The sequence below is a fragment of the Muntiacus reevesi genome, chromosome 4, assembly GCF_963930625.1.
Source record: "Muntiacus reevesi chromosome 4, mMunRee1.1, whole genome shotgun sequence".
Taxonomy (NCBI): Eukaryota; Metazoa; Chordata; class Mammalia; order Artiodactyla; family Cervidae; genus Muntiacus; species Muntiacus reevesi.
Window position 1 is genome coordinate 155940361 of NC_089252.1, and position 12348 is coordinate 155952708.

Sequence of the window (12348 nt, forward strand, 5' to 3'; positions counted from 1 at the left end):
GGCAAACCATTCAACATCACAGTAACTCAAGTCTATGTCCAAACCACTAATGCTGAAAAAGTTAAAGCTAAATGGTTCTATGAAGACCTATGAGACCAACTAGAACTAACACCATCAAAGATGTCCTTTTTTCTCATATGGAATTGGAATGCAAAAGTAGGAAGCTGAGATTTACCTGGAGTAACAGGCAAGTTTGTCTTTGGAGTACAAAATGAAGCAAAGCAAAGATTAACAGAGTTTTGTCAAGAGAATACACTGGCCACAGTAAACACCCTCTTTCAACAACATTAAGAGATGACTCTACACATGGATATCACCATAGGGTCAATATCGAAATCAGATTGATTTTATTCTTTGAAGCCAAATTGGAGAAGCTCTACACAGTCAGCAAAAACAAGATCTGAAGCTGACTGTGGCTCAGATCACTAGCTCCTTACTGCAAAATTCAGGCTTATATTGAAGAAAGTAGGGAAAAACACTAGGCCATTCAGGTATGAAATCCCTTATGATTATACAGTGTAGGTGATAAATAGATTCAAGGGATTAGATCTGGTAGACAGAGTATCTGAAGAACTATGGACAGGATTCATAACATTGTACAGGAAGCAGTGATCAAAATCATCCTAAAGGAAAAGAATGCAAGAAGGCAAAGTAGTTGTCTGAGAAGGCTTTACAAACACCTTAAAAAAAAAAAAGAGGAGTGAAAGGAAAGGAGAAATGGAAAGATATACCCATCTGAATGCAGAGTTCAAGAGAATAGCAAGGAGAGATAAGAAAGCCTTCGTATATGAACAATGCAAAGAAAAATAGAAGAAAACAATAGAATGGGAAACACTAGAAATTTCTTCAAGAAAATTGGAGATATAAAGGCAATATTTCATGCAAGGATGAACATGATAAAGGACAGAAACAGTAAGGCCCTAACAGAAGCAGAATAGATTAAGAAGAGGTTGTAAGAATACACAGAAGAACTACACAAAGAGGTCTTAATAACCAGTGATAACTGGACACAGATAACCAGGATGGTGTGGTCAGTCACCTAGAGCCAGATATCAGGGAGTGTAAAAAATTCAAATGGGCCTTAAACGGCATTACTACAAAGCTAGTGGAGGTGATGAGCTCCATGTGAGCTATTTAAAATCCTAAAAAAATGATGCTGTTAAATACAAGCACTCAATACATCAGCAAATTTGGAAAAGTCAACAGTAGCCATAGGACTGGAAAAGGTCAGTTTTCATTCTTATCCCAAAGAAGGGCAATGCCAAAGATGTTCAAACTACTGTACAAGGTTTGCTTGTATGTTAAGATTTTCTTGTATTGCAAGGTTTGCTCAAAATCCATCAATATAGGCTTCAGCGGTATGTGAATGGAGAACTTCCAGATGTACAAACTAGATTTAGAAAAAGCACAGGAACCAGAGATCAAATTGCCAACATTTGCTGAATCATAAGAGAAAGCAAGGGAATTCCAGAAAAACTTCTGCTTCATTGACTACACTAAAGCTTTTGACTATGTGGATACAACAAACTGTAGAAAAATTCTTAAAAAGATGGGAATACTAGATCACCTTACCTGTTTCCTGAGAAACCTGTATGCAGGTCAAGAAGCAACAGTTAGAACCGGACATGGAACAATGGACTGGTTCAAAACTCATAAAGAAGTCAAGGCAGTATATTGTCAGTATGCTTATTTAACTTCTATGCAGAATACCTGGCTGGATGAATCACAAGCTGGAATTAAGATTGCTGGGAGAAATATCAATAACCTCAGATATTCATATGATACCACTCTAATGTCAGAAAGCAAGGAGGAACTCAAGAACCCCCAGATGAGCATGAAAGAGGAGCGTAAGAAAGTTGGCTTGAAACTCAACCTTCAAAAAACAGATCATGGCATCCGGTCCCATCATTTCATGGCAAATAGATGGGAAAACAATGGAAACAGTGACAGATTGTATTTTTTTGGCCTCCAAAATCACTGCACACCTTGACTGCAGCCATGAAATTAAAAGACACTTGCTCCTTGGAAGGAAAGCTGACAAACCTAGACAGCAATTTTAAAAACAGAAACATCACTTTTCTGACAAAGGTCTATACATTCAAAGCTGTGGTTTTTCCAACAGTCACATACAGATGTGAGAACTGGACCATAAACAAGGCTATTGTTGTTTAGTTGCTAATCGTATCTGACTCTTTGCAACCACATGGACTATAGCCTGCCAGGCTTCTCTATCCATGGGATTTTCCAGGCAAGAAACTGGAGTGGGTTGCCATTTCCTTCTCCAGGGGATCTTAATGACCCAAGAATGGAACCCATGTCTCCTTCATTGGCAGGTGATTTCTTTTACCAATGAGCCATCAGGGAATGAAGGCTGAGCCCCAAAGAATTGATGCTTTCAAATTGTGATGCTAGAGAAGACTGTTGAAACTCTCTTGGATAGCAAGATATTTTTCCAGGTGGCGATAGTGGTAAAGAACCTCCTCCCAAAGGAGGAGACACAAGAGATGCAGGTTTAATCCCTGGGTCCAGAAGATTCCCTGGAGAAGGGCCTGGCAACTCACTCCAGTATGCTTGCCTAGAGAATCCCATGGACAGAGGAGCCTGGCGGTCTTCAGTCCAGAGGGTCGCAAAGAGTTGGCCAGCAAGGAAACGAAACCAGTCAATCCTAAAGAAAATCAACCCTGAATATTCACTGGAAAGACTGATGCTGAAGCTGAAGCTACAATACTTTGGCCACCTGATGCAAAGAGCTGACTCACTAGAAAAGACCCTGATGCTGGTGCAGATTGAGGGTAGGAGGAGAAGCAGGCAAGAGAGGATGATAAGGTTGGACAACATCATCAACTCAATGAATATGAGTTTGAGCAAAGTCTGGAACATAGTGAAGGACAGGGAAGCCTGGCACGCCGAGGTCCATGTGGTTGAAAAGAGTCCGACATGTGAATAGCAACAACACCATAAAAACTGACAAACCCGTACCCTGGTGCCTCTCTTGCCTTCCAAGATGATCCACACTCTGTCTGTGGAGTGTGTTTCTCTCTGAATAAACCTTCTTTCACTTTAAAGAAAAAAAAAATGCTACATTAAAATATAAGGTGAGAAAATGATGGCTGTGATTTCCGGCAACCATAATATGACAGTATTTGCATAATATGATATAATATGCAGAATGGATATGTTTCATTTTACATAATATCTTTGACTCACACTGTTTTACAGGGTCAAAAAGAGACACTACAAAATTTTTAAGTATTTAAGTGTTAACAATCTATAAACTATGAAGAAAGAAAAATGAAGTTCAGTAGTTAAAGGTTTAAACTCATATACCAATCAAGTAGTTAAAGGTTTAAACTCACGTACCAATCATAACCCTCCTACCCTGCTGATGGAAATGTAAATGATACAACCATTAGGTAGAAATGCGTGAAGGTTCATTAAAAGTACTAAAAACAGAGCTACCATATGATTCAGCAATTCCATTCCTAGGCTTATATCTGGAGAAAATCATAATTTGAAGAGATACATGCACCCCAATATCCATTGCAACACTATTTACAATAGCCAAGACATGGTTATTAACCTAAATGTCCATGGACAGACACATGTGTAAAGAAGATGCAGTACATATATACAATGAAATATTACTCAGCAATAAAAAAGGATGAAATGTAGCCATTTGCAGCAACACCAGATGGACCTAGAGATTACCATACTAAATCAAAGACAACTGTCATATCACTTATATGTGGATTCTAATTTTTTAAAAAAATAACACAAATGAACTTATTTATTAAAAATAAGACAACAGAACTTATTTACAGATATCAAAAACAAACTCATGATTACCAAAGGGAAAATATGGCTGGGAGGGTTAAAGCAGGAGCTTGGGATGAACATACACACTACTATGTGTAAGATGCATAACCAACAAGGACCTACTGTTTAGCACAGGGAACTCTACTCCAGTAAAGTTAAAATTTTAAAATTTTTTTTTTAAATTTAAAATTTGGGGGACTTCTCTGGCAGTCCAGTGGTTAAGACTCCATACTTCCAGGGCAGAGGGTTCAGGTTCGATCCCTGGTTGGGGCACTATGATGCTACAAAGCATCGTCAAAAGATTTACACACACACACACATACACACAAACACACACATACACACAAACACACACACACATGTTAAAAAAGAGTAAGAAAGTATGCTTGTATCAAGAAGAGTGCAACAAAGGACTCCAGCAGCACCAAAGTCCTCATCTGAAACTCTTGGAGCTACAGTTACTTAGGGTTAACACTTAAGAAAGTTAGTAATAATGCATATAACAAATTACACAAACCTTCAGTGGGATCAGAGCCGCACCCTATACGCAAACATGTTTCTATTTCTGCCATGAAACATACACATTCACAGTGAGTATGAGAAACAAAGATCGTTAGAGTCATTTCTATTAGGCCAAATTTCACCATGAAATCAGTTATTTAAATAAAATCTGTGGATTTTCAAAGTTATTTGAATTTCCTAGTTACAAAAAAACAAAAGGTTTGTGATCCTAAATCTGGTTTGCCTCATTTTATGTAAGTGTTAACAGTAGCTAGATGAAAACTTTGTGGTTCCCTTACCACCTCTGTAGTAATTCAATGTTTTTAAGAAATCCAACTTTTAGAAACATAACTTGACATCAAACATACTCTGTTTCATAATTTGACTTTTCCCCTAGAAAATTATATCAGTAGATTTTTTTTGCCCTACTGGATACAGTGATCAAAACCACAAATGTACTGGTCAAGATTATAAATGAACATCTGTTCACAGCGTGATGGGCTACAGTGTTCTCCTGAGTCTTCTGAACTCACAACTGAGGGCCGTGGTTATCCGTCCTGAAGAGGGAATTATCAAACGAACCTTCTCACCTACCTGGAGTGCCCTCTGACGTTTTTATCCCCATTCTACAGCAGTACTGAGCAATCCCATAGTCCGCAATCTTGGCGATGATGGCAGCATTGGGATAGAGGGTGAAAAGCAGCACGTTGTGGGGCTTCAAGTCACGGTATATAATCATGGCCGAATGGAGGTATCTGCCATAAAATGCACAGGAAATCTTATTAAAATGTGACTATATCATAATATATTTTGGCATGATTTTTTTTAAATACACATATTCACTAGGCAAGGCATCAAAATTCTGTGCTAAGTTTTACCTTCAAAGTTAAAAGATACTGTAGAAGGAGATCAAAATATGTAAGTCCAGTTTTACATAGAAAGTTTTTGCATTTAAAACAAACTAAAAGACATGTTAGTTCTGATAAGTGATTTAAACTTAAAGGCACAACCACTTTAAGCAGAATATGTATTTTTTTGAGACTTCTTTCCTGTATACTTTAATAATCACTAAAAGTAATTTTGAATCCCCTCAATATCATGTAAATATTTTAATTGGTTTAAAATGAAAATACATTAAATAAGAATTGATAGTATTTTGTTATAACTCCCATTTATTTAACAATTTTAGAAGTTCTTCCTAGCCTTTAAAATTCTCTCTCTCCTTTGATATTTTTTTTCTGAATAAAATATTTCCTAACATTTTGGAAAATATTTTCTACTTTTTCAATAGTTAATAAATTAAAATAAAAGACTTTTTTAGCTATTGGTACTGTATCATTTGAAGATGTAATCTACTTTAAACCCAGACCTACTATGAATTAACAAAGAATAGCTTGAACTGAGAGCTGGAAGGAGTAAACCACTATCTTGGGAAAGGTGATATGGGGAATTTTAAAGTCTTTCCTTTTAGAAATTGATCCATTCAACAATTGGCAACAAGAGTTTGACATTCACTGTAGATGAAGACTAAAAACTAGTTAATATAAAAAACAAAACTAAGTTTTCCCCTCAACCAGGTCTTGTCCATTTTAGAAACAAAAGCTATCACTAGTTCTAAAGTAACTCTATTACCTTTCCTTACCCATCTAAAAAATTCAGATTTTTCCCCAGCTCTTTTTACCCTACCCCATGACATCAAATTTGCCATAGTTCTGCACATGACCGCTACATTATGTCCTACCTTGAAATTACATTTTTTTCACAGAACTACAAGGCTGTATACTGCCACCTTGCTTATTTAACTTATGTACAGAGTACATTATGTGAAATGCCAGGCTGGATGAAGCACAAGCTGGAATCAAGATTGCCAGGAGAAATATCAATAACCTCGGATATACAGATGACACCACCCTTATGGAAGAAAGCGAAGAAGAACTAAAGAGCCTCTTGATGAAAGTGAAAGAGGAGAGTGAAAAAGTTGGCTTAAAACTCAACATTCAGAAAACTAAGATCATGGCATCTGGTTCCATGACTTCATGGCAAACAGATGGGGAAACAATGACAGACTATTTTCTTGGGCTCCAAAATCACTGCAGATGGTGACTGCAGCCATGAAATTAAAAGACATTTGCTCCTTGGAAGAAAAGCTATGACCAACCTAGACCACATATAAAAAACAGAGACATTACTTTACCAACAAAGGTCCGTCTAGTCAAAACTATGGTTTTTCCAGTAGCCATGTATGGATGTGAGAGTTAGACTATTTAAGAAAGCTGATTACCACAGAATTGATGCTTTTCAACTGTGGTGTTGCAGAAGACTCTTGAGAGTCCCTTGGACTGCAAGGAGATCCAACCAGTCCATCCTAAAGGAAATCAGTCCTGAATTGGAAGGACTGATGCTAAAGCTGAAACTCCAATACTTTGGCCAACTGATGTGAAGAACCAACTTATTGGAAAAGACCCTGATGCTGGGAAAGATTGAAGGCAGGAGGAGAAGGGGACAACAGAGGATGAGATGGTTGGATGGCATCATCGACTCAATGGACATGAATTTGAGCAAGCTCCGGGAGTTGGTGATGGACAGGGAAGCCTGGCGTGCTGCAGTCTATGGGGTCGCAGAGAATTGGACATGACTGAGTGAATGAACTGAACTGAAATTACGTTTTTTCACAGAACTTAAGAGAGGTAAATTTAAATCCTTTTTTTTTGTGGCTTTTGGTTTAGGGTCACCTTATATCAATAAATATTTGCTCCATTACTGAGTATTAATCACTGCTAGAGGGATTAGGAGCAGACAGGCAGAAATACTCTGAACTTTCCATTGATTGATGACCTAGAATGTATGTATCATTTAACTTCATCAATAGAAGATTCCTTCTCTTCCAGGATGTAGTTAGAACATTTGGCATTAGGCCCATTCCTTTCAGTAGACATATTTTTGGCTGAAAGTAAGAGAGATATACTAATGAAGCTGACCTTAACAATAAGTAATAGGCTTAAAAGAAAAATTTACTGAGGGCTTACTGAAAGGCCATTAGCTACTCTTATCCTGTTGAAGAGAAAAGCTGGGAGATTAAGAAGAAATAAGTTAAAGCCAAGTCATACATTATTGAATAGCATCCAAATCCTTCCTAATACATGCCTCTTTCAGAATATTTAAAGACTACAGACTCTCTCAAAACATTTTCCAAAGGTTAAAAAAATTAAACTTAATTTTAAATAATGTCACTGGGAAGGAAAGATTATCTGGATTAGTTAAAATGTTCAATTACAGAATTTAATCTTAAAAGCACAGTTTTAATAGCTTTAAATAGCAGAATAGCTTTCAAAACATAACAAGTACAGATGTTGCCTTAGTAAGAATAATTCAGTCATAATTTATGCATTATATGACAATGAACATTGTCAAATATTTTATTAAAACAAACTAGCTAAACTCAATTTAGTTATTTTTAAATTGTGATTGTTATTAATGTTGCAAAGAAACTCCTTTGTAACATACAGTAAACTTTATCTCAACCTAAAAAGAATTATTCTAAGAATAGAATATCTTCATTCATTTAACAAATATATATTGGGCACCTATGAGGGACAGTCACTGGGGATATAAAGTCATCCTCGTCTCCCTGCTCTTTAGGGCCACAATCGAGAGGGAGAAGTGGGTATTCTTACAAGATTGCAAAAATGTGATACTTCCCTAGCATTTGGTACTACATCCCTAATAGTTCCAAAGCAGACTCTCACACTAGACTATAAGTTTTCAATCTTGATAAGAGCAATATAATCTCTATCTTTCTTTTCCCTCATCAGCAGCCAGTGCAAAGTCCTGCGTGGAGCAGAGTCAAGAAACATGTGTTAGCCTGGTCAACTCTTCATGGTGCAATTAGTCATCATGGTGAAGACAGTATGTGAGCAAATTCTAGAGGAATATGAGTTTTCTAGGCAGAGGAGTTTTTGACAAGACAGGAATGACAAATGCAAGAATAGACACGAATGCCAATGAGAAGTCAAGTCCTTCAGCATGGTTGGAATGAGGGCAATGGAATTAAAGTAGTCTGGAGAGGCAGGCAAGAGGCATACATAAAGAGTTCTGAGGCTATGTCAGGAATTTAGATATATCCTCCAGATAACTTGAAATGCTAAGGAGTTTCAAGAACACTTAAATTGTTATTTTGGAATAATATATCAGAAATATTCCAATAATTCCCTGTAAATATCAGACCAAGACAGTAGTAGTGGCATAAAAATAAATTAATCAAGGACCTAGTGGACAAAGGAGTACTTACTTTAGGGGGGGAGGGGTGGTCTGGATGTGACTACAAAGACCTTTCTTGGCAAATGGGATACAAAATAAAAAACAGATACATGGTGAAACAAGAGAAAATAAATTCAATTTTGAAAATATTGAAACACAAACTTATAGGAAAAATAATTTACTATATCTTTAAAGGTTCAGTTCAATTCAGTTCAGTCGCTCAGTTGTGTCCCATTCTTTGCGACCCCATGGACTGCAGCATGCCAGGTCTCCCTGTCTATCACCAACTCCCAGAGCTTACTCAAACTCATATCCATTGAGTCGGTGATGCTATCCAACCATCTCATACTCTGTCGTCCCCTTCTCCTCCCACCTTCAATCTTACCCAGCATCAGGGTATTTTTCAATGAGTCAACTCTTTACATCAGGTGGCCAAAGTATTGAAGTTTCAGCTTCAACATGTCCTTCCAATGAACACCCAGGACTGATCTTCTTTAGGATGGACTGGTTTGATCTCCTTGCAGTCCAAATGACTCTCAAGAGTCTTCTGCAACACCACAGTTCAAAAGCATCAATTCTTCAGCACTCAGCTTTCTTTAGAGTCCAACCCTCACATTCATGCATGACTACTGGAAAGATGATAGCCTTAACTAGACAGACCCTTGCTGGCAAAGTAATGTTTCTGCTTTTTAATATGCTGTCTAGGTCGGTCATAAGGCAAAAAGATAGGACACTGAAAGATGAACTCCCCAGGTCGGTAGGTGCCCAATACGCTACTGGAAAACAGTGGAGAGATAACTCCAAAAAGAATATACAGACGGAGCCAAAGCAAAAACAACACCCAGTTGTGGATGTGACTGGTGATGGAAGTAAAGTACGATGCTATAAAGAGCAATATTGCATAGGAACCTGGAATGTTAGGTCCATGGATCAAGGCAAATTGGAAGGGGTCAAATAGGAAGTGGTCAAATAGGTCAGGTGGGCATGAGTGACCGTCGACACTTTAGGATTCAGCAAACTAAAATGGACTGGAATGGGTGAATTTAACTCCAATGACCATTATATCTACTACTGTGGGCAAGAATCCCTTAGATGGAATGGAGTGGCCATCATAGTCAACAAGAGTCCAAAATGCAGTACTTGGATACAACCTCAAAAACGACAGAATGATCTCTGTTTCCAAGGCAAACCATTCAATATCACAGTAATCCAAGTCTATGCCCCAACCAGTAAGCTGAAGAAGCCGAAGTTGAACGGTTCTATGAAGACCTACAAGACCTTCTAGAACTAACACCCAAAAAAGATGTCCTTTTCATTATAGGGGACTGGAATGCAAAAGTAGGAAGTCAAGAAACACCTGGAGTAACAGGCAAATTTGGCCTCGGAGTACAGAATGAAGCAGGGCAAAGGCTAATAGACTTTTGCCAAGAGAACGCCCTGGTCATAGCAAACACCCTCTTCCAACAACACAATGAAGACTCTACACATTGACATCACTAGATGGTCAACACCAAAATCAGATTGATTATATGCTTTGCAGCCAAAGATGGAGAAGCTCTATACAGTCAGCAAAAACAAGACCAGGAGCTGACTGTGGTTCAGATCATGAACTCCTGATTATCAAATTCAGACTTAAATTGAAGAAAGTAGGGAAAACCACTAGACCATTCAGGTATGACCTAAATCAAATTCCTAACGATTATACAGTGGAAATGAGAAATAGATTTAAGGGACTAGATCACATAGACAGAGTGCCTGATGAACTAAGGTCGGAGGTTTGTGACATTGTACAGGAGGCAGGGATCAAAACCATCTCCAAGAAAAAGAAATGCAAAAAAGCAAAACGGCTGTCTGAGGAGGCCTTACAAATAGCTGTGAAAAGAAGAGAAGTGAAAAGCAAACGAGAAAAGGCAAGATATTCCCATTTTAATGAAGAGTTCCAAAGAATAGAAAGGAGAGATAAGAAAGCCTTGCTCAGTGATCAGTGCAAAGAAATAGAGGAAAACAATAGAATGGGAAAGACTAGACATCTGTTCAAGAAAATTAGAGATACCAAGGGAACATTTCATGCAAAGATGGGCTCAATAAAGGGCAGAAATGGTATGGACCTAACAGAAGCAAAAGATATTAAGAAGAGGTGGCAAGAATACCCAGAAGAACTGTATCAAAAAGATCTTCACAACTGAGATAATCATTATGGCATGATTACTCACATAGAGCCAGACATCCTGAAATGTGAAGTCAAGTGGGCCTTAGTAAGCATCACTAACAAACAAAGTGAAGATGATGGAATTCCAGTTGAGCTATTTCAAATCCTAAAAGATGATGCTGTGAAAGTGCTGCACTCAATCTTTAAAGGTAGTTGAGGATTATAATAAAAAGCTCAAAGCAGCAGACAATTTAGAGATACAAGTTAATAGCTGAATATAGAATATGTACAAGATAGATATGCACAAGATAAAATATGTAACATGAAGAGTTCTTGGATGTCACTCTAAACAGCTCCATCATTTAAGGGGCTGCAAAGTCATGTGACTTTATTGTCTCTTTCTATCTCTGTAGTTATGGCTCTATGCTAAAATATATTTGGGAAGACAAACCCTAATGCTGAGTTTTTTAAAAACACTTAGTGCTGCTAGAAGATTGCTAGCTACTAAAATCTATTAGCCTTTTACGGCACAACACCCAGAAGGTACCTTGGCATTATGCTGAAAACAAATCAGGAAAATGACAGGAAAATATGCTGAGATTTCATTTACTTTATTGGCAACTGCTGGACTTATTATTTTATAAGTAAGGTCTCTAAGAACCAGATATCAAACTGCCAACATCTGCTGGATCATCGAAAAAGCAAGAGAGTTCCAGCAATTCATCTACTTATGCTTTATTGACTATTCCAAAGCCTTTGGCTGTGTGGATCACAACAAACTGTGGAAAATTCTTCAAGAGATGGGACTACCAGACCACCTGACCTGCCTCCTGAGAAATCTGTATGCAGGTCGAGAAGCAACAGTTAGAACTGGACATGGAACAACAGACTGGTTCCAAATCGGGAAAGGAGTACATCAAGCCTGCATATTGTCACCCTGCTTATTTAACTTATATGCAGAGTACATCATGAGAAATGAATCATGCTGGATGAAGCACAAACTGGAATAAAGAATGCTGGAAGAAATATCAACAACCTCAGATATGCAGATGACAACACCCTTATGGCAGAAAGCAAAGAACTAAAGAGCCTCTTGATAAAAGTGAAAGAGTAGAGTGAAAAAGTTGGCTTAAAACTCAACATTCAGAAAACTAAGATCATAGCATCCAGTCCCATCACTTCATGGCAAATAGAAGGGAAAACAATGGAGATGATCAGAGATTTTATTTCTTTTGGGTTCCAAAATCACTGCAGATGGTGACTGCAGCCATAAAATCAAGACGCTTGTCCCTTGGAAGAAAAGCTATGACCAATCTATACCACATATAAAAAGCAGAGACATTACTTTACCAACAAAGGTCCATCTAGTCAAAGCTATGGTTTTTCCAGTAGTCATGTATGGATGTGACAGTTGGACTGTTTAACAAAGCTGAGCACTGAAGAATTGATGCTTTCGAACTGTGGTGTTTGAAAAGACTCTTGAGAGTCCCTTGGACTGCAAGGAGATCCAACCAGTCAATCCTAAAGGAAATTGGTCCTGAATATTCATTGGAAGGACTGGTGCTGAAGCTGAAACTCTAATACTTTGGCCAACCGTTGCAAAGAACCAACTAATTGGAAAAGAC

At 37.8% G+C, this 12348-nt stretch overlaps 1 protein-coding gene across 6 annotated transcripts in view; it reads right to left on the reverse strand.

Annotated features, from left to right (window-relative positions):
* LRRK2 (leucine rich repeat kinase 2) overlaps positions 1-12348 on the reverse strand; it is a 192931-nt gene that overhangs the window by 47566 nt on the left and 133017 nt on the right. For all 6 annotated transcript variants that reach the window (XM_065934611.1, XM_065934612.1, XM_065934609.1 and 3 more), the window contains one exon: positions 4912-5072. In XM_065934611.1, the coding sequence (XP_065790683.1) occupies positions 4912-5072 (161 nt within the window). The remainder of the gene's footprint in view (positions 1-4911; positions 5073-12348) is intronic.